At 41.5% G+C, this 27,449-nt stretch overlaps 1 protein-coding gene across 1 annotated transcript in view; it reads left to right on the top strand.

The window, feature by feature from the left end:
- Nucleotides 1–18,006, top strand: part of MAP3K21 (mitogen-activated protein kinase kinase kinase 21) — a 56,263-nt gene extending 38,257 nt beyond the window's left edge. Inside the window, exons 6-10 of the mRNA XM_043477084.1 lie at nt 7,755–7,877; nt 9,864–10,014; nt 10,406–10,503; nt 12,555–13,346; nt 15,535–18,006. Coding sequence (XP_043333019.1) covers nt 7,755–7,877; nt 9,864–10,014; nt 10,406–10,503; nt 12,555–13,346; nt 15,535–15,962 — 1,592 coding nt within the window. The 3' untranslated portion in view covers nt 15,963–18,006. The remainder of the gene's footprint in view (nt 1–7,754; nt 7,878–9,863; nt 10,015–10,405; nt 10,504–12,554; nt 13,347–15,534) is intronic.
- Nucleotides 18,007–27,449: the final 9,443 nt, after the last annotated feature.

The raw sequence follows: 27,449 nt of genomic DNA, 5'->3' as shown, positions 1-27,449 counted from the left end.
GGGTTTCACAGTCATCTTCTCATGGGGAAGGATGATGATAGAGCAGGAGCTGCACCTGTAGGGTTGCTGTCTAGTTGCTTCAGTCAAGTCCAACTCTTTGCCACCCCATGGACTGTAGCCCTCCAGGCTCCTCTGTCCGTGGGGTTTCCCAGGCAAGAATACTGGAGAGGGCTGCCACTTCCTTCTCCTGGTCAGGGGTTCTTCCCGAGTCTCATATGCCTCCTGCTTGACAGGTGGATTCTTTACCACTAAGCACCTGGGAAGCCCAGCCTATAGAGAATACGCAGTATAGATGTGTATATCTGTGTATGTATCTGTCTCTCTCTATCTGTATTACATCTTAGAGTGCTCTTTACAGATTCCAGTGTTCTCCTGAGATGTTTGGTAATAGTGTGGAAATTTGATTTAAATAACAGTAACAATAGTTTTGTTTTATGTAAAATATGTATACATTATCTTGTAAAGATACTTACTACAAAATCCTTGCAGCTTGCCATGTATTGTGACTTCTTTGGTTGCAGAAGAAGTCCTTAATTGATCAGAAAATTGTTGCTATGGGGTAGTCAGAAGTACAAAGCATATACATCATTGATTAAGTGGTTTGATGAGGTGAGAACTGGCTATGTGGTCCTCATTCACTTTACCTCTGACCTCTTTGGGAACCAAAAAAAGGTGCTTTTCCAGGTCCTCTTCTAATGTTTGCTTTTAGCCAAAGTGTAACTTGAAAGACAACTCACTGGACTGTCTGACATGTCAGACATAATTTAAAATAGTCTATTTTCTTTAAGGTAAGGCTTCTTTCTGCTTTTGATATAGACAATAGACAGTCAGAGAGGCATTCAGTGTGAGTTTTCTTCTCTAGTCCTTAGCTATATCAGTGTTCTTCTATCTGTGTTGTGACCATATTACCATAATTAATATTCATTGATTCCCTGGGGAAACTTTGGAGAGGGGAGCTAATTAGGAACTGATGGAAAAGAAACTTGGGGGAAACAATGAAATCATTCCAGTGATTCTTTAATTCATGAGAGAGTGATTAAACAAAATATCACAGGGTCCCTGGGGTGGTTCTTCTCAAATTTTGCTTGGCTGGTACCTTGCATTTATTCAGCACTAAGTGAATATATTTGAATATTTTTGCTGGATTTGTATCATTCCTGGATAGTACTAGTTCCCTTTTCTGTTTCTGAGAATAGAGGGGTCATTTTAGTCACATATTTTTTTTTACCTTGTGCCACTTAATAAAAGATTCTAGTTAAAACATAACCTCAAAATCTATTGCTATAGTCCTAATCCATTTTAAAGGATGAAATGCAGTTTCTGTAATTTAGGGTGGTAGTTACCTCCTCTGCCCACAAGATGGTGCTACATCGCTGTGACACCGGTACCTCTATGGAAACTCATTAGAATCCCCCAACTCTGCAAGCCACCTCACCAACACAAACACGCAGAGTTTACTTACACAGTATCCCAACGTAGGACACACATCCAAAGATCCACAGAAAAGAATTAGAACTATAAAAACAATTATTTTTCTCCTTCAGTAGTTTTGCTTGGTGGAGAAAGCAATTATTTGTACCTTACATTCAGTGAAGTTAGTGGATTCCAATATTATGATCTGTTAGAAAATTCTTTAAGTTACCAGATTTTAGTACTATTTCATGGTACATTATTAAGGAAGAAACGGCTGGTAGATGACAGATTGGAGGGTGATATAACTTATTTTTCCAGCTGCAAACTACTTAAATCCCTTTTGCAGGAATTTTTCCATGTCTATCTAGCTTAAAGAATTTCTTAGAAATGTATCTGAGACTCCTACGAACTGGTTCTTAATATGTATGCCTGCATTTAGATCTTTAATCCATTTTGAGTTTATTTTTGTGTGTGGTATTAGGAAGAGTTCTAACTTCATTCTTGTAGGACAGCTGTGTTTCCCAGCACCACTTATTGGAGAGACTGTCTTTTCTCCAGTGTGTATTCTTACTCCTTTGTCAAAGATAAGGTACCCATGGGTGCATGGGCTTATCTCTGGGCTTTCTATCTTGTTCCATTGATCTATATTTCTGGTTTTGTTCCAGTAAAACTCACTATTAGTAAATAACAGTTGAAAATAAGAAAATTTTAAAAGACTTCATTCCTTTTTTTTTTTTTAAGAGATGGTCTAGATAAGTAATCCAGAGAGCTCTGGTCTCAAGGCATGGGGAGCAAAAATCAGGTTCTCCTAGTAGGAGGTATTCCCTTAGGGTAAGAATTCTAAGAGATATTTTTTCCTTCAAGCTTTCCGTACTGTTTGGGAATTAAACTGGTTGGGGGTCAGTTAACCTTCAACTAGCATTGTGTACTCAATTGGTGCAATTGAAGGTTCATAATTTTCATAGATACCCCCTTATCTTTTCTTTTTAATTGTTTTGAAAAATTGGTCAGCCAGTGTAACAAGGGCATTGTGTGTGAGCAACTTTCTCACACACACACACATATACACAGATCAACCTAGATTGTCTTTTTGACTAGAGTAGCCAAATCCTCACCTAAGCCTCCTAAAAAGGTGGAGTTAAGCAAAGAATCATTTTGGTGGTTAGAGAATGATTCAGATGACAAGCCAGAACATTGCTTAAAAGTTCTTTCAAAAAATTGTTATTAAATTTGAATAATTATCTAATTATTGTAATTTTGTCCTTCATAATCACTGATGGCAGCTTGTCATCTTTTGGCTACTTATAGCTAGGATGATTTATTGCTGGAAAACTCAAATGTAATTATTCCTGTTGACAATCCTGCGTAGCTACCTAATAGGGAAGGTGAACGCTTATACAATGAGGCAGCATAATCTAAGAGTTGGTAAATTAAATTGTGTACAGTCTTGGAACTTGTAGAGAGAGAAAGAACGGTTGTGGCAGATACATTTGTACAGTGACCACTTTATATCACTCCTTCTGTATTATGTTCGTTTTGAGCCCAAGTTGTATTTTTAGAACATATAAAACAGATCAAAGAGGTTTTGAAACTTTCAGGAGTTGGTATGTCTCTAAAGCCAGGGTATTCTAACTTCAACCACTTCACAAGAGCCAGAGGCCTGCCACACTCACCTGTCTGGCATGCGTGAATGTGAGCAAGCATGTGTACGTGCCTAGGGAGAGAAGGCAGAAGCCCCAAAAGGACTTTTCAAAGGATACTGCAACTTTTAGTGTAAAATGAGGATTCCCACTGAGCCGTGTCAGTGTCCTTCATGAAACATGAATATTGCCAGTGAAAATGTACAGGTTTAATCAAAAGCCTGTGGACCACGTGATAACCTGCCGTGAGCAGATACCTTGAGAACAGATCTAGCAAGCAGTCCAGAAAACACTGGGCATCAACCAGGACCCCTTAACAGTTCAGCCTGAGTTTTCCTCCATCTGTAACTGGGACAGAATCAACCTTTCTCTGTTTCAAAGGAACAGGATGTTTATCGTAAAGAATGTTTTGTTATGTTTAAAGCACAGAGTGCTCTTTTTTTCCCCTGAGTACAAGTATTTGGTTTTTTTCAGAAGACCAGAAGCACTCTCAATCTTAGGTATTATTAAGATCCAGTCTTGTGCCTTTGCAACTACCCTTGGCCTTAAAACCTTCTGTGTTGGCTCCCTGACCTGTGCCTGTCGTCTCTTCTCCCATCACTTGTTCTTCGTGGTTTTCCATTCAGATGCTCTGGCCTGGTTCTGTTATTCTAGTTCTGAGGCCTGCAAGTGCATGCATGCCTTCTACTCTGGGCTGCAGGCTCCTCTCGCTATAAAAACTTCCATGTGCTTATATGTGCTCAATTGTTTCTGACTCTTTGTGACCCCGTGGACTGTAGCCCACCAGGCTCCTCTGTCCATGGGATTTTCCAGGCAAGAATACTGGAGTTGGTTGCCATTTCCTCCTCCAGGGGATCTTCCTGACCCAGGGATCGAACTCACATTTACTGCAGCTCCCGCATTGCAGCTGGATTCTTTACCACTGAGCCACCAGGCTAGCTGAACCTTTATAAAGCTCTTCACTCTAAATTGTTTCATATCTTTGGGTGAGAATGTTTCTTTCTTTTCCTACTTATTTCCCTTCCCCCTAGTTCAGTTAGAACTAGTCTGTTCTGATGAACTGTTTTCTTGCATCAATTCTTTCCCTTTCTTAAGCCGCTTTGCCTGGTCAGATCATTCTTTCTTAGATGGTAGGGGGACAGAGCTCCCATCTGGCACTTCACTTCCATCTGCATTGCCTTCAAAACGTGATCTCTGCGCTCGTGAATACTGTAATCTCAAACAGAGAAAACACTCATTCGGCAAAGATATGCTCAGCATCTTTCCTGTGCATGGCTCTGTGCCCATTTGGGGGAGATGCTGCAGTGATGGCAACTAACAACCCTCCCAATAGAGAACTGACATTGTATTGGAGGGGCTGAGTCTTAAGCTAATAATTAAACAAATGTTCTTTTGTTTTGGCTGTAATTATTAACTACTGTGAAGGAAAAGTCATATGACAGTGATTAGTGGAGCGATGTCTCCTGATCTAAGGCAATCACAAATAGCTTCTCCAAGAATAAAAATTTAAATTGAGACTCAAAGTAGGAATCTGCCAAATATGTGGTCTGGCATGCATGCTCAGTCATGTTGGACTTTTTGCAACCCCATGGACTATAGCACATCAGACTCCTTTGCCCATGGGATTTCCCAGGCAAGAATACTGGAGTGGGTTGCCATTTTCTACTCCAGGGGATCTTCCTGACCCAACCAGGGATCAAACCCACATCTCTTGCATTGGCAGGCAGATTCTTTACCACTAAGCCACCTAGGAAGCCCCACCAAATATGAAGGGAAGCCAAAGAACAGGCAGGAAGCACATGGGAAGAAGTTTCGTTTCTTTGAGGAATTGAAAAAAGACCGTTTTGACTGTACCTGCTGGTCCAAATTCAGCCTCCCACCTCTTTCCTGTAGCCCACAAACTAAGAACGGTTTATACACTTTAAATACTAGAAAAGAAGATTTTCTGACCCATGAATCTTCCAGGAAAGGTAAACTGCAGCGTCCATAGCAACGTTGCATTGGAACACACGCCTTTGTTTTTGTTGGAATGCTTTCCCGCTCCGTCGGCAGACCATGTGGCTCATAGGAACTGCAATATTTACTGGGTGGCACTTCTTAGGAAAAGCCTGCTGTCCCCTGGTCTAGACCATGGTGAGTGATGGGTGGCACAAACAACCCAGATCAGATTTGCAAGGAATTAGAGGGGATGTTATGATTTCAACCTATAATTTTAAGAATGATGAGAACCCTTCAAAGGACTTTAAGCAGGAAATGACAAGCATGTACCTCGTGATTTCCCTGGTGGTCCAGTGGTTTAAGAATCTGCCTTCCAGTGCAGGGGATGTGGGTTCAACCCCTGGTTGCGGAACTAATATCCCCCGTGCCTCGGAGCATCTAAGCCTGTGTGCCACAACTACTGCGTCCATGCTGCAGCAGAGACCCTCACAGCCACAAATAAATAAGCAAGCAGGCCTCTGGCTGTTGTGAGGTAGATCAGAGGGCTCAAGTGGAGTTGCTGGAAGATGATAGACCAAAGGATTGGAGCAGTCTCAGCGTGAAATGGTGGTGGTGGAGATAGAACAGGAAGTGTCATTAATGTGTGTTAAGTATTTTTTATGCTTACTTGCTTAGTCACTCAGTCACGTCCAGCTCTTTTGCGACCTATGGACTATGGCCCACCAGGCCCCTCTGTCCATGGATTTCCCAGGAGAGAATACTGGAGTGGGTTGCCAATTTCCTCCTCCAGAGATGGAACCCGAGTCTCCTGCATTGGCAGAAAGATTCTTTACCACTGAGCCACCTGGGAAGCCCAAGTACTTTCTGACTTCTTTGTATTTAAGTTTTCCTAACTGTCCTGAGAAGTGGGAATCATTATTTTTTCCATTTTTGTCAATGAAGATGCTGTGACTTACAGAGATGAAGTCACTTTCCACAAATTCATGTGGCTAGTAAGTGGTAAGTTGGGCTTCACATGTGGAGTTTGCTGACTCCAGAACCTGGAATAGAAATTTCTCAACAATAGTTCTAAGAAGAATACAGAACAGAATTTACAAGATATTTTGTGTTTGATTGGATGTGGAAGGTTAGGGAGAACACAATATCAAGGAAAGCTTCAGATTTCTAACATGAGTAATTGGATAGCTGTCTTGTCTACCAAATTCGAACTCCTCATTCAACAGCATGTGCTTCTTGAAAGTATAATTATTTTATACAATAAGGTAAATTATAGCTTTCTTGCAAATGGAAAACGAACATGTCAAAGATTTAATTAATAATATTGATTAATTAATATTAATGGGGAACCAGTTAAAACTGGTTCACATGGGAATTTGAGGAGCTTAGTATTTATGGTCAATTTAATAAAGAAATCTTAGCATTCGATTGCTAGGCTACATACAAACTTGGTTAATGCCCAATATGGCAATAAATAATAACCTTTGGGATTTTCTTTCACACCAGGCAAAAATTATTTGCATCATCACCAGACTAAATCTACAAGTTAACCTCTGTCTCTACTGAGTTGTAAAAATAGCCCCATCAATATGAAATTAGTCAGAGGTTAAGCTTGACACCATGATGAAAGAATACCCATTCATTTCTTTTTCCTGCTTCTAAGTTTTCAATACTTTTTCTGACAGTTTACAAAGTTTTCTTTCCTCTGGTAATATTACTTTTCTTTCATATGTTCCCATAGTTCTTGGCATTTCGTCTGGCATGACTGTATCACAGTTAGATAATAATAACCATCATCTGTAGGTACCTTAGCCACAAAATGCTTTTAACTTTTAGGCTGACCCTAACTGGGTCTGAAGATGAAACTGACAAAGCCAAATCAATGGGGGAAAAGCATAAAAATGTGTTTAATATAAGTTTCTGTGACATGGGAGCCTGCATAAGGAAATGAATACCCAAAAAAAAAAAAACCAGACCTGAATATTTCCATGCTAGGTTGATGAAGAGTGAACCATCTTGTAGAAATGTAACAGGTTAAGGAGTAAATGTGGCTTCCTGAGTGGCTCCGTGGTAAAGAATCTGCCTGGAGTTTGATCCCTGGGTCAGGAGGATCCCATGGAGGAGGAAATGGCAACCCATCCCAGTGTTCTTGCCTGGGAAATCCCATGGGCAAAGGAGCCTCGCAGGCTACAGTCCACGGGGTCACAAAGAGCTGGACACGACCGAGTGGCTAAACACCACCACAGAGGAGCAAGCGTTGGGGCAGCATGCTCTGAACCCCACGTGAGGAGGGTTTCTGCTTTAATCACCACAGCAGCCCCACGGTGGTGTCTGCCGTGCCAGCCAAAGGCCGAGGAAAGGGGCTCCAAGAGGCGCCCTGCCGGGCTGGGGTCCACAGTCAGTGACAGAACCGGGGCGCGTTTAACCCAGGCTGTCTCCTCTTTCAGTTTCCTGTCGACTGTGTCGGCCTGAACGCAGGGAGCTCTTTTTCCCGGAAGACTGCTGGGTCCTGCAGACACTCACTAATAGTTCATTTCCTTCTGAGTATGTGCGTCCCAGTGTGCTGCCTCCTGTGCCAAGATTCTGAGTCATTATTTATGGACCTGAATGAAAGAGAAGAAAGAAACCAGGAACAGACTCTGAGACATACCGTATTCTTACTGCCTGGCAGTTTCTGCTTTTACTGCCACATACCAAAGACGGGGCTCTGAAAACCACCTAACACCCTCAAATCTCAGTTCTCATTCTTTTCCCCATGTCCAACAGACTTCCAGCACAAAATAACGGTGCAGGCGTCCCCCAACTTGGACAAACGAAGAAGTCTGCAGAGCAGCAGCTCCAGCCCGCCCAGCAGCCCCACGGTGATCCCCCGGCTCCGAGCGATACAGCGTAAGCTCTGCCCGCCTTGGGGTCTTCTGGGTGGGTTTCTGTCACTGGTGGACTTGGATTCAATTTAAGCAGACATGTTTTTATAACTGGTTTCTAAGCATATGAAACACAGGAGGTATCATAACTATTTGGAAATCAAAATTTTCTTCTTAGTCTAATTTTCTTATTTTCACAGTAAATGATTTTTTGACTCCGCACAATTGGTGACGTTACCAGGCCACAGAGTAGAAACTCAAATGAGATCTCGAGACATGTTGTGAAGCCTGTACCTGCGACGTTTGTATAACCTAATTACATCAGTAGCATACTTGTGGATATTTTGAAAACTGAAATCCAGAATTTGGGGTTACTTCCAGTTGTTTTGTAAAGAAAACAGTATTCTGCTTTTGGGGATTTAGCTCTCATTTGGTGTGTATTGACCAACCTACTGCACACGGCCCCCCACGTTATGGTAATTCGACTTAGGGTTTTTTGACTTTACGATGGTTTTAAACTGATTCACATTCAGTGGAAACCATGCTTTGAATTTTGATTTCTTCCTGGGGAGTGATGCAAGGCACCCTTCTCTCTCAAGATGCTGGGCTCCCAGTCAGCCCCGCCATCATGAGGAGAAATAAGCCATATACTCACAGCCGCTCTGTTTTTCCCTCTCACTACTGGATTCCATCAGTTACATGAGATATTTAACTTTACTATAAAATAGGCTTTGCATTCGATGATTTTGCCCAACTATAGACCAGTGTGACTGTTCTAAGCGGGTTTCCCAGGTGGCTCAGATGGTAAAGAATCTGTCTGCCATGCAGGAGACGCGGGTTCATTCCCTGGATCGGAAAGATCTCCTGGAGAAGGAAATGGCCTCCCACTCCAGTATTCTTGCCTGGGAAATCCCATGGACAGAAAAGCCTGGAGGGCTACAGTCTATAGGGTCACCAAAGAGTCGTACACAACTTGGCAACTAAGCAAACACAGTAACTCTTCTAAGCACATTTTTAAAAATTAATTTATTTTAATTGGAGGCTAATTACTTTACAGTATGGTAGTGGTTTCTGCCATACATTGACGTGAATCAGCCATGGCGGTACATGAGCACATTTAAGGTGGGCTGGGCTAAGCCATGTTTGGTAGGTCAGGTGTATTAACTACATTTTCAACTTACGATGGTTTATTGGGATGTAACCCCATCATAAGTCGAGGAAGATCTGTCCTTCAAAATACCACTTAGTATTTGCTTTTAGTGTGTTCAGCCTAGTGGAAAAAATACATAAACTAATTCATCAAGCCGTGCAAGTTTCAGTTAGACCTGAAGTGTGTATTTTTACCCCCTGTGTAGACATGTCATAATGTTTTCAGCTGTGTTTCTAGGACCTCTGGCGTGTGACAGGATTGTTTTCTAAGTGTGTAGTAACCACAGCCACGCTCCCCAGGATTCCCAAGCAGAGAGGGGCTGGGGGAGGAGGCGGTTGTGTCACACGTGTGTCAGCAACAGGTGGAGGTCAGACGTGAGTGTAAACCTCCCCACAGGGGAATGAAATAAGGCAAGATGTGGGAAAACTTGCATGTGTTCAGATTTTAAAAGGTAATTGTAGCCAAATAGTTGTGATGACTAATGAAATAGTGGCTGAAATTACAGTTTCAAAATAGACCTTTGTTCCTTAAGTTTTAAACTTTGATTTGGTTAAAATGTTCAATTTGCCTTTCTTTTTTTTCTCCCAAGTAAAATGAAATCCTAACTATCGCATCATGTTAAATGCATAGATAAAGAAATAATCAGCCCTTTATGGCTACCTCAAATTTGTATCTTTTACTTTTCTATTACATTTAGAGACAGACGTTTGCCTTGAGTAGGGTGAAAGAAGTAATTTCTTCATTGTTTTCATGTTTCTCAATCATCTATACACTTTGAGTAAGATAGTTTTACAACTGATTTGATTCATCCTAAAACTTAAAGAAATTGTAATTGGTTAATGAGTGATGCTCTCTGTTTAGTGACCTCAGATGAAAGCAATAAAACTTGGGGCAGAAACACCGTCTGTCGACAAGAAGAATTTGAAGATATAAAAAGGAATTTCAAGAAAAAGGGTTGTACCTGGGGTCCAAATTCGATTCAAATGAAAGAAAGAACTGATTGCAAAGAAAGGTACATGTGTGACATTGGCGGTATTTCAGTCTGCACTGTGACACGGAGCACTGCTTTTTTATTCATTTATTTTTTTACTGGGGCCTTTTAAATGTTGCATTGGCCAGACTTACCTTTTAAAAAGCAGTTAGAGTAATAGAAAGATACCTGAATAGTAAGTTAACTTCTAGAACGAGCTTATCACACTAAATTACTTATTATTTGGTTAAGCATTTTAAAGTGTTTTTTCTGTCTCGTGTTAAGGTTTTATTGGCACTTTGTTAGCTCCGTAAAACACGGAATCCAAATGTGTCCTCTTTACCACCTAAAAATTTGGTTACTGTGTATTTACCAACCTAATTTGTGTTTCATGTGGTTCTATTATACCAAAATAAACATTTTTCTCTTGTAGAATAAGACCTCTCTCAGATGGCAACAGTCCTTGGTCAACCATATTAATAAAAAATCAGAAAACCATGCCATTGGCTTCATTATTTGTGGACCAGCCAGGTAAATGGGTTTCAGGGAACAGACTTAGCATCTGAGTGCCCTAGAAGTGATGTCAGAAGGGTTAGCAGCATCAGAGTAGCAGTGGGGTATACTGACCTCAAAACTTACCTTCTGTCCTGGCAGGCTTCGTGGCGGAGAGTGGTCATTAGGCTCCACACTGTTTACTAGGAATTTGTAACTCCTATTCTTTACCAGAAAAATTAGTGTAATTTATTAGATACATCCAAATTAATTGAGTATAGGAAATAGTAAATATGAAAATGTAGGCACCCTGAAATTTTACTGAGGTTATATTCCCACCCCACAACATGATAAAATATTGTCAAGCTAGTTAGCTGTGGAAAACTACTGCTGGAGAGTGTTACTTTGGAATCTCTAATTTAAGTAAGTCATCATTGCTTTCAATATTCAACATTCCTGTTCAGTGTTCAGATATTAAAAGACTGAAGAGATATGGTAGCTGTTGAAAACCTTCAATGGTGGCTATCATCAAAGAAGACAAAATTGGTCTTTACCCTCAACAACTTAAGACAGCTCTTTGATACTGTGATGAAAGGAAAGATGCTTTATCCAAACATGGTATAAACGTATTGGATTTATTATCAGTGCTATGTTCAATTTTACACACACCTTATCACTCACTGTTCATGTTTAGTTTTCTTCTTCTGTGTTATCACAACCATGTGGTTTCAGCATAAATATCTGCGTAAACATTGAGGTAAACAGAGGCAGGTCCCCTCTGAATCCTGGATTCAGAGCACCTTCTGACACCAGATTGGTTACTGTGCGCTGACTCTAGGCAAGAGGTTCTCTCTATATACTGCAGTGCATCATCAAATGTCATTTGAGGAGTCATGAAGGGCAATTAATAGTAACAAGGCTGTTATTTCTACAGTACATGTTTCATTATTTGTGACTGGATAGTCCTCCTGCCTTTTTTTTTTAATGTTTTTATTCTTTCTTAGAATATTTTGATCCTATTAATAACTCCTCCACAGGACAGTTGGAGGAAGTCAAAGGATTTATGTGGCTGACCCAGGTGGGTCTGCACGAAGTTAACCCTGTAGTTCATTGGAAGGGTCAATGAGCAAAGGGCTTACACTGTCTGTCCTGCCTGAAGGCCCCCTCCCACCTCCCATCTGTGTGGCCTGGTCCTTCTATGAGTTTATGTCTCAGCTCAAGCATTTCCGGAAAGCCTTCCCTGACCACCTCAGCTGAAGTATGTCACCCCAGCCCTCTACCTCAGTACCCGTTTTTATTTATTTATCACTGTTTTGTTTTTTTTAATCATGAGGCAGATTTTTCTTTAATTCTTCAAGAAAGAAAAGCACGCAAAAGCACACAAAGGAAATGCAGAAAAATATGGTAGGGTAAAAGTGACACAAGCCAGAAGATTCAAGCGGCCTTATTTTGTTGCTCCATTTTGCCCATAACGTTTTTTGGTTTTGTTTTAATTTTTTTAATTTATTTATTTTCAATTGGAGGATAACTGCTTTACAATATTGTATTGGCTTCTATCATATATCAACATGAATCAGTCATAGCTCTACCTATGTCCCCTCCCTCTTGAACCTCTCTCCCTATTCATCACTCTTAACCTAAAATTCTTATTTGTCTGCATGGAACCCATAATGTATGTGTTCTTCATCACCTGCAAATTAGAATGTCAACTCAAAGCCAAAAAGTTTATCTGTGTTCACCACTGTCCTCCCAGTGCCTGGTGCCTAGCAAGCATTCAGCATCTCTCAAATGCCTAAGTGACTCCCAAAAGCACGATATGATCTTATGCAGATATTGATCATGTTTACCGTGGTTTCAGGGCTTGCAAATGCCCCTGCTTGCCGGCTCTTCTGCAGGGAGCCTGAGTCATAGCACCCTGGATACCCCTTCTGCAGGATCCTCCTGGACGAACCATTTGCTAAACAGAAAAGGACTCCATGTGTCATAATGTAGAATATGTATTTATTAGATTTCAGCTTTGTTTTACAATGTAGTTTTCATGGTTTTTGCTGTAAAATGGTCATAGCGTGTGTGTTTATCCTTCTCTGTAGGTGCTTGTGAAGAGCCAAAACTTGCCCCTGACGGGTTGGAACACAGAAAACCAAAGCAGATAAAATCGCCAACTCAGGCCTACATCGATCTACCTCTTTGGAAAGATGGCCAGAGAGAGAACCCAGTGGAACCCGAAAGCTGGGAGGAGGGAACCCCAGTGAGCCCTGCTGCCGACACTCCTCAGGGGAGCCCTCCAAACAGTCTGAGCAGATCCCCCCAGAGAAAGAAAACGGAGTCCGCTCTGTACGGCTGCACCATGCTGCTGGCATCGGTGGCCCTGGGCCTGGACATAAGGGAGCTCTCAAAAGCACAGGCTCCTGAAGACCCGTTGCCTAAGGAAGACAGGAAGAAACGTGAAGGCATCTTCCAGCGGGCACCGAAGTCCCGCCGCAGTGCCAGCCCTGCCCCAAGGCTGCTGGCCGCGGGCGAGGGAGCCGGCAGCACCCCCTCACTCCCACCGTCCACCACTGCAAACCTCCTGTCGGCGCCTTCCCTCTCCACCAAGTGCCTGCTGCAGGCCGCCGGCGAAGACTCCTTCGAGAGCAGCACGCACGTCTCCTGTGCCCCTCGGGCGCCCACCCCAGACCCCTGCGCTGCCTCTGGAGGGAGGGGCCGGAAGTGCGCCCCCGCGCCCGGACTGGAGACCAGCCGTGACGGGTGCGGAAACCTGCCTCCCTCCTTCGCGGAGCTGACACGTGGGGGGACGGCAGCGTCTCACGCTGCTACTTCCAGAGAGAGAGCGGCTCGTCACCGCAGGACCATGTCTGACGGAAGCGCTCCCCGGCCCCCAGGTAGGCTGCGTTCACGGCTGACAGTACCAGACACCGCTGCGGAGACTGGACCGTGAAACTCTATGACTCTCTGATTCTCTTTTCCACGCGATTACATTTACAACTCTGTTTTCACTCTTTACAGAGATCTTTGCATTTTACCCTTTCATTTGACTTTCATTTCATTTTATTCTTTGATTTGACCTTAACTATCATTTAGATTCTGGGGAAAATACAACTAAACTTAAATACTTAATAGCATATTAAAGCAGAGCGAGCATGTGGAGAATAACTGCTCTAAGCCCCTCATGTTAGGAAGACAATCATTTGACAAAGTCTGAACCAATAATTAATGGGAGAGCTGCTGCTGAAACTGGTTGTCCTACTTCCCCTGTGGTACCACGTCTTCCGCATCACCTGACTTCACTGTCCAGTCATGTTGAGATTGAGTTCAGGGGGTATAAAAATCAAATGGACAGTAGATGCTATGTGGGGATTAACTACTATTTCTTTTGTATGTAAATGTGATTACAATCACATCAGATATAAATCATGAGGATTAAGTGAGATAATGCATATGAAAAATGCTTTTTAGATCATAAAATGTTATGCTGGGATTGGTTATAAAGTGTATTAAAACTGAAGCTACTTCCATGTGCTTTATCTTTTCCTTTATCTCTTTAGGTGTGCTACAAGTAGGCACAATTTTTCTCATATTATTTTTCATTGTCTTTAAATAAATTGGTTTATTGCTCTTTTATGAGGCAATAAAGTATTAGTAATTTATAATTGCACATGGTGAAATCCCACCACGATAATCCCATAAGAACTTTTTTCCTTAATTTAAAGCCAATAGTTATCTGCTAGAGCGACTTGGAGAAGGAAATGGCAACCCACTCCAGTGTTCTTGCCTGGAGAATCCCAGGGATGGGGTCGCACAGAGTCGGACACGACTGAAGTGACTTAGCAGTAGCAGCAGAGCGACTTCACTTTCACTTTTCACTTTTATGCGTTGGAGAAGGAAATGGCAACCCACTCCAGTGTTCTTGCCTGGAGAATCCCAGGGATGGGGTCGCACAGAGTCGGACACGACTGAAGTGACTTAGCAGTAGCAGCAGAGCGACTTCACTTTCACTTTTCACTTTTATGCGTTGGAGAAGGAAATGGCAACCCACTCCAGTGTTCTTGCCTGGAGAATCCCAGGGATGGGGTCGCACAGAGTCGGACACGACTGAAGTGACTTAGCAGTAGCAGCAGAGCGACTTCACTTTCACTTTTCACTTTTATGCGTTGGAGAAGGAAATGGCAACCCACTCCAGTGTTCTTGCCTGGAGAATCCCAGGGATGGGGTCGCACAGAGTCGGACACGACTGAAGTGACTTAGCAGTAGCAGCAGAGCGACTTCACTTTCACTTTTCACTTTTATGACTTGGAGAAGGAAATGGCAACCCACTCCAGTGTTCTTGCCTGGAGAATCCCAGGGATGGGGTCGCACAGAGTCGGACACGACTGAAGTGACTTAGCAGTAGCAGTAGCAGAGTGGTAATAGGGCTTCCCTGGTGGCTCAGCAGTGAAGAATCCCCCTTCCAAGGCAAATGACCTGGGTTCAATCCCTGGGTCAGGAAGACCCCCTGGAGGAGGAAATGGCAACCCACTCCAGCATTCTTGCTTGGGAAATCCCATGGACAGAGCAACTTGTCAGGCTACAGTCCGTGGGGTTGCAATGAGCCGGATGCAACTAAACAACAAGAGTGGTAATAAGTCAGTTCTTCAGAACAAAACAGGGAAGGTGTAACATGTAGAAACATAGCTGCTTCCTTATTTTCATTAATTTTTTCAAATTATCACCTGAAAGTGAATTCAGTCATATTCACCATCATTTTACGCCTTAATTTTAGTCCAGTCTAATCCCATTCTGAAATCTATCCTGTTTATTAAACAGTTTTAATGATCATTGTTCCGAGTATCTGATGATGATTTAGCTCTTTACAGCTGTAGTTTCCATAGATTCAAGCAATCTTTCCAACTTTGAGGTGCTTTTCAATAAAAACAAACCTTATATCCTAACAGTTTGTAAAGTAAGGTTTGTGCTCAGGTTCTTTTGTCAAAGCTTACTTAAGGTGGTCACCTCAGTGAAGTCACCCAGTTTATTTTCCTTGCTATCCATCGTCTTCAATGTCACTGTCTAATCACACACTCTCTTTGCCAGCTGGTGCAGCTCTCATCTCAGCCCCCGGAGCCTCTGAACTGCCTCCTGAGTGGGTTTGGGGGATGCCCCCCTCCCTGTCTGGACCTCCCAGTGACCTGCCAAGTGAGGTCCCACCTGAGAAGCAAAGAGCTATCCATATGGTGCCACTGCCTCGCCCACCCCCTCTAAGAAGCCGAGGAGGTGCCCTGCAGGCCTTCCCGCCGAGCACAGAGCCTCAGCCCTCACAGGCTGGCCCTGCAGTGGGTGGTCCAGGACCAGCCCACAGCTGTCCTCTCGGCCCCAAGAAGAGGACTCAGCCCCACGTGCCCTCCTTACTGGACACCGACGTGGAAGGCCAGAGCCGGGATCGCACGGCGCCTCTGTGCAGGGTGAGAGGCAGAGTGAGCCGACCGTCTCTGCACGAACTCGAGAAAGAATTTCTGTCTTAAGTGCCTTCTTGTTCAAGCATTTCTTTTTGTTTTTTTAAGGTGAACAAATGAAAACAAGGTGTCTACCTTTTAATTGTTTCATGCTGCTGTGTTTTCAAAGCTGTGGCCGTGTTACTGAAATAGTAATGGATGTCTTAACTTCTCCAGAAATGGAAGTCATTGCTGTTGGCTGACTATATTGTTTGTCCACTGGATTCTTACCTAGCAACTTGAAATACTACAATACTATAAAGCAAGAACTGCACAACAAAGTGAATCTGTGTTTAAGCACAACTCTAAATGCTTTTTTTCCCATTTATATTCTTTTCTGGTATTGTTGTTCAGTCGCTAAGTCGTGTCTGACTCCTGGCGACCCCACAACACAAAAATTGTGAGTGTGCCATTTTTGTTTCCTTTCTTCCTGTTGCCTTCCTTCATTTTCTATTTTCCTTTCCCTTTTTTTCCTTCATTTCTTTCTTTTCTTTTGTTACTTGTGCAACAAAAGCCAAGAATAATGTGATATTAGTGAGTAAAGGTGTCTGTTTTTAAAAATTTGATAACTAGAATAGATGCAGAGTCCTATTTAAGCTACTTAAGTTCAGCAATAGGCTTATAATGCACAAGTATGTCCAAATCTCATCTAAAATATGCAATGTTTCTCTCTTTGAGAAAGTTTTACTGAATGTAATTTATGAAAGTTTTGATGAATGTAACTTTAAAAAATTTTATCCATTGGAACTCCAAAATAGATTTAAAACAAATCAGTCATTAACATTTGACTTAGACCATACTGTGTACAGTTGAGACACATTATCCTGTGGGTTCTCCCTGTGAAAAAGGTCCCCTGTCAGCAGTAGCCATTGATTTGGCATCCAGAAGTGTAAAAATTTTCCTTTTGCCATGGGGTTTTTAAAAATTAATTGTGTCATGCATTGTAAACATTGATGTCATTTAATTTTTATTTTCTCTATTTAAATGCATAATCATCCCAGTAACCTCAAATACAGTCAGTGAGAAACACTGCAAAGTCAAGAAACAGCAGTATGTTAGAATTTAAGTATTTTCAAATAATAGTTATTTCACATTTCACTTAATTGTGGATAAATGTTAGATATCTGCTGGGTGAGATAAGTTGATGTCATAGAAAGGAGAACTATAGATTATTTTTAGATGTGGATTTATAAAATGAATCTTTGGATAGCAGATCAGATTTTTAAATGATTTAAAATTATTTTATGAGTCACTTTTATGAATTATACAGATATGCTACAAATAGACTACTGAGTTATTAAGCTATGAAATGGCTATCCAGGAACTTGGTAAATTATCTGGGTTCTTCTGTTAAATATATTATGCTAATCATTAGAATATGATTATTCAGATGACAGATAATAACTATCTTAAATTTTCCATACAGTGAAAAACTTTAATTGCAAATATTACTTGATACTTCATTTAAAATTTTTCCTTGGTTAAAAGTTACTGAATAATTGAAAGGTCAGCAATTTAAATTAAATCAAGTGTGATAAAATATCTACCTATAGTAGATTTTTAAAAAGTAAAATTGTATTATTTAGCCATTTTGGAACATCTTAGTCATCTAATAAGTATGCCCCAGCAAATAAAGAACAGGGCATGAAAGGATTATGTTAATATAAGCGCATTTTGCCCTAAAGAGAACAGTCTTGTATTTAAGATTCTTGCAGCAAAATCTCAGGTACTTAATTACATTTTGTTGTGTTATGGTCCATTCTGTGATTTGACTTCCCTTTGGGGTGGCTGTTGAATTATGTAACAGAGATTTGGTTTCCTCAAAATTGTATCACACTTGAAACTATGGTTGACTACTTCATACTCAGTCACTTGGGGGCATGTAACTTCCAGCTAAAAGTAAAGGAAATATGTGCCTACAGTAATACATGAAACACGAAATATAGAAATTATGTTTTCAATTTTGCTTCTACCAAAACCCTGTGTGTATTTGTGTGTGTGTGGCATGTGTGTGTGGTGTGGCATGTGTGTGGTGTGTGTGTCTTTGTGTGGCATGTGTGTGTGGCGTAGCATGTGTGTGTGGTGTGCCTTGTGTGTGTGTGGTGTGGCATGTGTGTGGTGTGGCATGTGTGTGTGGCATGTGTGTGTGGTGTGGCATGTGTGTGTGGTGTGGCATGTGTGTGTGGCATGTGTGTGTCTTTGGCATGTGTGTGTGGCATGTGTGTGTCTTTGGCATGTGTGTATGGCATGGCGTGTGTGCGTGCCATGTGTGTGTCTTTGTGTGTGTGGCATGGCATGTGTGTGTGGTGTGGCATGTGTGCATGTCATGTGTGTGTCTTTGTGTGTGTGGCATGTGTGTGGTGTGGCATGTGTGTGTGGCATGTGTGTGTGGTGTGGCATGTGAGGGTGGCAGGTGTGTGTGGCGTGTGTGTGTGGCATGTGCGTGGCATGGCATGTGAGGGTGGGGAGTGATGGGTGTCCATCTGTCTGGTTCCTCTACTCTGTTCCTGTTTGGCTTTATTCAGTCAACTTTACATTATGAATTTAGAAATGAAGCTATATTAAAAAGACAATTATGATAAAAGGACTCAATCTCACATGTTACTGCAGATAGTTATTTTTTGCTGAGATCTACTGTACATCTGTGATTTTCTATGTATATTAGTATACTTAGCAGAATCTGGTTATTTATTTTCATATAGACCTAATAACTCACTGAAAGATAAATTAAACTGATTCTTATTAGTCAACAATTACGGTGCTCCCACTGCAGAGATTTGAGGCCTGGGCCTGGTATGCTGTATTATGAAGCTTTGTGACTGAAAAAGATGTTTACATATGTTGTCTATTTTTTTAATAAACTTTTTTTTATAGTTTATCTATTTGCTCAGTGGCTTTGGTCTACTCCTGATGATTGCGACTAGTTTGTAATAGTTTATTTTTTATTCAATAAGGGAAAGTATGTTAATAAGATTATTAATAAGCCAGGTATTAACCTGCTAAATTGATTAAATGGAAGGATCATGAAATGAACCATGGGATTAAATATCTTTTTTAAAGTATAATGAAATGCTTTATTTCAAATGTTGTTTGGTTTACATGTGCATTGAAACGTATTTAATTCCACTGTGAGAATTTTGCAACTAGCTTTTCAGAAGGCACGTTTTGGCAGAGTGAATTACTGTATGAAGTAAATATCAGTTGATGCTAGAGGGATGTGGTTAATGAGACGTGTTCATTATTAGCATGTTTAAATCAGAAGAATTTCAAAAAACAATCTAACATCTGGTGATTCTTGGTAGGCAATAAAGACTTGGGTGAATTAGGAAAGAAGCATTTCATGCAGATCAAGGCAACAAACTATCATTTAAGAGGGAGAAAAATGTAACATCTATTGTATAGCTGCTAAGTGTTAAGACCTCTCCTAGGTGCCATGTAAGACACTTCCTTTAATTCTCTTTAGCAGAGTTTGTGAGGGAGGTAGTAGTATCCCTATTTTATTAGATATGAAACAGGCAGAGAAATATGATAAACTTCCAAAGACCCACCAACATTTACCTGTTCACTGCTGTCATATAGTATAGAAGATGGAGACATCTGAAGGGTGACTTTGTAAATGGAATCCAAAGTTAAGGTAATTTTTCACTCATCAAAAAGTTCAAAATTCTAGGGTTCTCCCTGGTGGTCAAGTGGTTGAGACTTGGAGCTTCCAAAGCAGGGGCATGTTCAATCCCTGGCCAGGGAACTAAGATCCCATATTCCATGTGGGTGGTCAAGATATTAAGAAAAAAAATTTTAATTCTAGAAATGTTTTATAGTTTTCTATCAGTGTTTTATGGAAATGGATGAGTTCTTAACAGTGTCATATGGTGGGATACTTCCTAAGTAATTGTAAAATGAAAGTACTACAAACTTCATATCTAATAGATCAACTCAGATAAAAGTAGGATTCTGTTCAATGGTTGTTTTTTTTTTTCCAATGGATTTATAAGTATGGTGAAATTATTTAGGAACTGCAATATGAATATAAAATATTTGGACTTAAGCTGTCTGTACTCTTCTAAAAAGGTCAATATGCTAAAACATGAGACTTTTATAGGTGAAACAATGTAATAAGTACCATACAGCAGAGCAAAATTTTGTTGTTGTTTAGCAAAAACTAAATTGAATTAAGGACTTTCCATAGCCACTGGGAAGAACTAAAGGAATTCAGTAATGAGCAAGAGAGATACCAACTGTGTACTTTGCTGCATGGTTCTTAAGATCCAAGAAGACAGACATAGAGAAGCTAAGCAGGGCCAGTTCTGTGGGTTCATGGCTTTGGCATCACACTCGGAATAGTCCCTGAGCTTGATTTCAATGCTTTGCTAACACCATCTTGAAATCCTTAAGAGATCTTGAACATGAGACCCCTCATTTTTATTTTGCACTGGGCCCGACAACTTCTGTGGCCAAACCTGACTACCAGGCTCCCCTGTGGCTCAGATGGTAAAGAATCTGCCTGCAGTGCAGCAGACCTGGGTTCAGTCTCTGGGTTGGGAAGATCCCCTGGAGAAAGGCGATAGCAGTCCACTCCAGTGTTCTCGCCCGGAGAATCCCATGGACAGAGGCGCCTGGCAGGCCACAGTCCATGGGGTCACAAAAAGCTGGACACACGTGACTAACACACACACTGACAACAAGAGAAGAGAGCGTTATAAAAGGTGAAGTTGCTGCATAGTAGCACTTCAGAGCAGACCTGACCAGGGTGTTCAGAAACCAGGACCTCTGCTGGGTAAGAGGCGATCCCTGGAGAGTTGCTAGCTTGTGACTCAAGTCATGTTTCTCTTGGTAGTTTCAGGATTTCTTCTGTGCCTTTCAGCATTTTTACCATGGTCTGTCTTGGTGTAGATCTCTGCTGTGGATATATCATACTTGGAGTTTTTAATTTCTTGGATGGGTAGTTTTTTTCAGCAAATTTGCGGTTTTCAGCCATAATTTCTTCAAATATTTTTTTTGCTCCTTTTACTCTCTCCTGGGACTCATTACACCTAAAGTGATGTACTCACTGGTGTCCCACATTTCTCTAAGGCTCTGTTCATTTTTATTCATTCTTCTCTGTCTGTTTTCAGATTACATTATATTGAGGGCAAGAGGAGAAGGGGGCAACATGAGATGGTTGGATGGCATCATCGACTCAATGGACACGAGTTTGAGCAAACTCAGAGAGAGAGTGAACAACAGGGAAGCCTCGCATGCTGCAGTCCATGGGGTCAGACACAGCTTGGCAACTGAACAATCTATAGTGATTTCAAATTCTCTTACCTTTCTTCAGCACCAATCTACTGTCAAACCCTTCTAATGACTTTTTTTTTCATTTTAATTATTGTGTTTTCAGCTCCATAATTTCCATTTGATTCTTTTCGAAAACTTTTATCTCTTCCTTGATAATCTTTTTGATGAAACATTATCATTATCCCTTCCTTCTTTAAGTGTGTTTTTCTTTAACTCATTGAACAAACTCATAATAGCACTCTGAAGTCTATTAAATCTGACATCTGGACCTTTTCACATGCCACCTCTATTGCCTCTGTTCTCCCCAATATATAGATCATACTTTTCTGGGTTTTTTTTTTAATGTCTCATTTTTTTTTTTTTTTGGTTGAAAATTGGACATTTTAGGTAATATGTTGTAGCAACTATGGATAATGATGACTGCTTTTAGCAGTTGTGCTTGTTGCCTTGGAGAGTGGGTACTCAGAGCCCCTCATGCAACCATCCCATAACGGAACATCTTTATTAACATTTTGCAAAGCTGCTCAAACTCCTGAAGCATTTTGTCCTGTTGTTTCATGGGACACCACACATCTGAAATCATGTTCTTTATCTCATGACTCTAAAAGCATTTCAAGGCAGGTCCCTCTCAGTTTTCTATCTCTAGCCCTGTTTTAATGTTTCCAATTTTAGTATATGTGCTGGCGAAGCAAGCACTTGTTCTAATCTTAGAGCTCCATTTGTACATATTCTGCTGCTTATTTATCATCTCTTTAGATATCTAAGAGATACCTTTCATCCTGAACATGGCCCAAATAAAACTTGCGATTCACCTCCTTCCCTAAATTTGCTCTTCACTAGTCCTCTTCCTAGTAAACAGCATTTAGTAAATAGAAAAGACTAGTCAGTTGGAGGCCTACACTGACTAGTCTTTAAAGTATCAACATCATGAATGCATCTGTATCACCCACAGTGGTTCAACAACCACTTATAGAATAATTGGCTGAATCATTCCCATTTTACAGATGAAGAAACTGAAACTTAAAGACATTAAGTAAATTGCTGGATTGGTCCTTTTAGATGACAGGAAAAAATGTTTCTTAAATGTTAACTAGCTGGTTTTCAATAAATGTTATTGTTAACATCAAAGGATAATTGAAAGAAGTAATATAAAGTGTAACTGGAGTGGGGCTTTGGAAATATCATAAAGGAGTTTGATTACTTGTCTAAAGATTTGGCACTATATTTTGCCTTTAAAAAAGCCATTGGGGTTCTCCAAAGGACCAGAACAAATAGGATATACATATATGTATTTCAGAGAGAGGGAGATTTTTTTTTAAGGAATTGTCTCACACGATCGTAGGGACTAGCAAGGTGGAACTCTGCAGGGTAGCCTGGCAGACTGGAGGCCTGGCGCAGGGCTGATGCTGCAGCTGGAGTCTGAAGGCCATCTAGAGGCAAAATCCTGAGACCAGGGTGTTGGCCGGGTTGGTTTCTTCTTTGTTTTGAATTCAATTTATTTATTTTTTAGAAGTCTTTATGGAATTTGCTATAATATTGCTCCTGTTTTATGTTTTAATTTTTTTAATTTTAAATTTATTTATGTTTTAAATTGAAGGATAATTTCTTTGCAGAATTGTGTTGGTTTCTGCCAAACACCAACATGAATCATTCATTTATATTTTTATTTTTTGTCCTTGAGTTGTGGGATCCTAGCTTCCTCACCAGGGGTTGAACCCACACCCCCCTGCACTGGACCACCAGAGGAGCCCCAGGGTTGGTTTCTTCTGAAGCCTCTCTCCTCAACTTGCAGGTCTTCTTACTGTGTCTTCATATAGCCTTCCCTCCATGCATGTCTCTTTCCCCAATCTCCTCTTCTATTAAGGATACAATCAGGTGAGAGCCTGCTCCAATGACTCATTTTAACTTGATTACCTCTGGAAAGACTCCATCTCCAAGTACAGTCATATTCTGTGGTACTGGGAATCATGCCTCTGAACCCATTGGCCTGCAAGCCTATACTTGCCCAGCCTCAAGAAAGAGCCCTGGGAGAAGGGGCCGATGGGGGAGGAATAAGACGGGGGAGATCGCCTGCCTCCCTACAAATACATTAAAAGCTCATCAGAATATGGAATAGCTCCTAGAGAGCAACTTCTAAGTGACAGCAGAAGACCCCAGGCCTCCAAAATGGCAAGCTAATCTCCTAGGAATGATAAATGAAACCAATATTGTAAAGCAATTATCCTTCAATTAAAAATAAATAAATTTAAAAACTAAAAAAAAAAAAGAGTCCTGGAGTCAGCAACAGAAGCAAAGTCTTGGAGTGACACCCCACCACGTGCAGCAGATGGCAGGCAGGACTCAGCCGCAGTCTTGGCCCCAGGGCATGGGAGCGCGCTTGCCGGTTAAAGGGGAATGTGACGTCAGGTTGGCTCATTGGTTACCAGGGAAACCAGCAGAGGGCGTATCCCTCACCGCCCCTCGGGCTAACAACCTCCACAGGCCAGATATCTTCCCTTTGGTCAACTATCATAGTGGAGCTGTTCTCGTCTAAAGATTAAAATAGTCACTGTCTGGAGCAGGGGGCCAGTGTGTAGGCTTTTCCCAGTTAGGCTTTATGATGAAGAAGGAAGGTCAGTCAGGTGAGTAGGGTGTGGGTGAGGCAGGGACTGATTGAGCAAGAGATGGACAGAGATCAAACAAGCAGCCTTCTTGGGGGGCCTGACCATATAGCTTCCCACATAGAAAACTGGGGGCATGCAGTTTGTCCATGACAGACTAGAAAGTGAAAGTGAAGTCGCTCAGTCGTTTCTGACTCTTTGCGACCCCATGGACTGTAGCCTACCAGGAACCTCAGTCCATGGGATTTTCCAGGCAAGAGTACTGGAGTGGGTTGCCATTTCCTTCTCCAAACAGACTAGAAGATGCTTCCAAATACTGAATATGACAGTGATGTGTAAAATAGAGAGGGACTAGAGGCAGTGATTTTATCGGGTCTTATAGTAATAATAATGAGGAAAGGAAGTTCAAGAGGAACTTTACAATCTCAAAATTGGAGACAACTGGTAAAGAAGCGAGAAGTCAGAGTGGAACAGTTAGCCAATAGGGATGTTATGGATAAGCCAGAAATAAAACACTGAGAGGAGAACTGGTGCTTACATAAAATGAGGATTTGGGTGAAGGGAAAGAGGGAGGGAGGCAAAGTTTGCAGTTCTGAAAAATGGAAAATTCTAGAGATATCCAACTATCAGCCCAAATTTGCCGCTGGAATTTGAGACTGGGGTTGGAGTTGGAGACAGATTCTGCAGTCATTTAAATTTTGGTGATAAAGATGCTGGGTGGGACAGGTGAGAAAGGCAGAGAGAAGAAACCTGAAGAAAGCTCTTCGGGAAAGTGAGAAGATCCAGAGGGTGATGGAAAGAGGATGGACGACTCATATAGGTTAAAAAAGACCCAGAAGAGTATAAGGCAGGGACTCCCCCAGCAGTCCAGCGGTTAAGACTCCACGTTTCCACAGCAAAGGGCACGGGTTCAATCCCTGATCAGGGAACTAAGATCCCACATGCTGTGTGGCACAGTCATAAAAATAATAATAATAAAAAATTTAAAAAGAGTACAAGGCAATAGAAGATCACAATTCCTCAAATACCTTCCCTTAATCCATAACAATGTTCAAAGAGCCATATACTAAAAACTTTTCTTAGGAACAAAAAGCTAAACTTTTTAGACTAATATTGTCTGGGAATGACACCATTCCCTAGAGCTATCAGCACTTATTTCCCTTCTGACTGGAGTGGACGCTCTTCAGTTTTATTCACGGAATTCTTATATTCCTTTTGACTCCAGAGGGGGAGTCAAAGTATGTAAGACCATGAGCCAGCGCACCCTCTACCCATTACCCCTTCCTCCTTTCTGTGCTTTTCCAAAGTGTGAAGAGACACAACCCAGCTCTAGTTCTGCATGCCTAAAACTGGAGAACAGGGAACTAATATTTTACTATCATCTGATCTTAGACATGTTGATGAACTTTCCAGCCTCGGCGGCCATCTTGCCCCTTGCCGCTCCCCACCAATGGTGCGTGGGTCTGTCTGCAGCGTCCTTTTCCTCAGGGTGTCAGTCTGCCCGGCACTGTTTAGAGGCAGGAGAAACCCCCGGACACATCTGCAGAGGTAGCCTGCTGACAAGGAGCTGTACCTAGGAAGCACTTTTCTCCCCTGCAACATAGTTTCTCCAAAAACTTTTACTTCGTCTGTTAAAGAATATTCTCCCTGGTGGTTCAGATGGTAGAGTCTGCTTGCAATGCAGGAGACCGAGGTTCGATCCCTGGGTCAGAAAGATTCCCTGGAGAAGGGAATGCCTACCCACTCCAGTATTCTTGCCTGGAGAATTCCATGGACAGAGGAGCCTGGCGGGCTACAGTCCATGGGGTCACAAAGAGTAGGATACGACTGAGTGACTAATACACATATTAAGGAATATTTTCCATAGGAAATACAAATCCAATTTTATTACATAAAACTGCTGGAAAATATACTATTTCAAATAAGTTTCTATATAAGAATAAACTCTTTATTAACTCTGAGTGTGATCATGTGAGTTATTTGATGTGTGAAAGCTCTAAAATCTGGTAAAATTTCTGCATCTTATGGCTTAAGTATTGAATTTTTCAATAAGCCAAGTCTTTTTTGCTGGAACAGGTGTAGACATAATTCAAATCAGTGGAGTTGGTAATAATTTTTCCTCCAATCTGTGTTTTGCCCAAATTCAGCATTGCTGTTGTTGTTCAGTCTCCAAGTCGTGTCTGGCTCTTTGCAACCCAATAGACTGCAGCGCTGCTAGGCCTCTCTGTCCCTCACCAGCTCCCAGAGTTTGCCCAAGTTCATATCCATTAAGTCGGTGATGCCATCCAACCATCTCATGCTCTGTCGCCCTCTTCTCTTTCTGCCTTCAATCTTTCCCTGCATCAGGGTCTTTTCCAATCCATCGGTTGTTCGCATCAGGTGGCCAAAGTATTGGAGTTTCAGCATACCTGTTTCAAAAACGAAGCCTCCTATTTGCATTGAGTTAGATTTTCTGCTCTCTGGACACTAGGTGGCACTATATACACATTATTTCACAGAGAAGGAACACACCTCACTCGATTATTTGAAGAATTGCAGCCAAATTTACACCCTTCGGAGAAAAAGGAAAAGCAATGGTTGTAATTTGAAAGGTATCCGAAAGATGAAGGGAGCAAAGGAAAATGGCTTCCCAGTGACAATCACAGAGGAACAAGAAGATGATCTTTATTTTTTATTTTATTGAAATATAGTCGATTTACAATGTTGTGTTACTTTCTCCTGTATAGCAAAGTGGCTCCGTTATATATATGTATTCTTCTTCATATTCTATTCCATTATGGTTTATTACAGACTATTGACTATACTTTCCTGTGCTATACAAGGATGATCTTTATAAAGTGATCTTTTTTATATACCTCTGTTCCAAATAGGGAGATAAGAATGGAGTTTTATAGCTGTAAGCGAGCATCACCAATTCAGTGGACATGAACTTGTGCAAACTCTGGGAGATGTTGAAGGACAGGAAGGCCTGGTGTGCTGCAGTCCATGGGGTTGCAAAGAGTAGGACAGGGTTGATCAAAAACAAAGACAAAACTAGGTCAGATCTCCAACTGTCTATCTCCAGCACAGGCAGAATTGAATCAAATGCCTGAAATCCTAAGGGTCTCACCATCATCAGACACTGGCTGAAAACAGGATTCTGCATTCAGGGTAGGCAGAGCCAAGGTGTGAACATAATACAGTCCTGTGCTGTTGGAGGTCTGAATGAAACCATGTCCAAGGTTAGCTCTACATCAAGAATTTTTACTTTGTGTGATCTAATATAGTCCCTTTTTACCTAAGCCATCCTGAGTGTCTTTTTCTGGAAACTGCAAGCACTTCTGCAAGGCTACATCTGATGAACCTGGGATAAGCAGAAGGCAAACTGGGCAGAGCAAACAGTCAACATACACAGGCAGAAGCGTGTTTACATGCTTATGTTTATAACGTGGGTCAGGTGTTCAAATGTGACAAAATTAGTCTCTTCAGAAAACTAGATGCTCAGAATTCCCCACTCAGTGCAGCAGGAGTCTTAAAGTGACTCTAGATATGTAAAGGAGAGGGGACTGTAGGATGAACGCTGAAGAGATTCTGCAGGTTTGGAGCAAAATGCTCAGCTATATTTCAGCTATATGTGAATAATTCGATAGAATTCTATACATTT

The sequence above is a fragment of the Cervus canadensis genome, chromosome 8, assembly GCF_019320065.1.
Source record: "Cervus canadensis isolate Bull #8, Minnesota chromosome 8, ASM1932006v1, whole genome shotgun sequence".
NCBI classification, from domain to species: Eukaryota; Metazoa; Chordata; class Mammalia; order Artiodactyla; family Cervidae; genus Cervus; species Cervus canadensis.
This window is presented reverse-complemented; position numbering and strand designations above follow the sequence as displayed.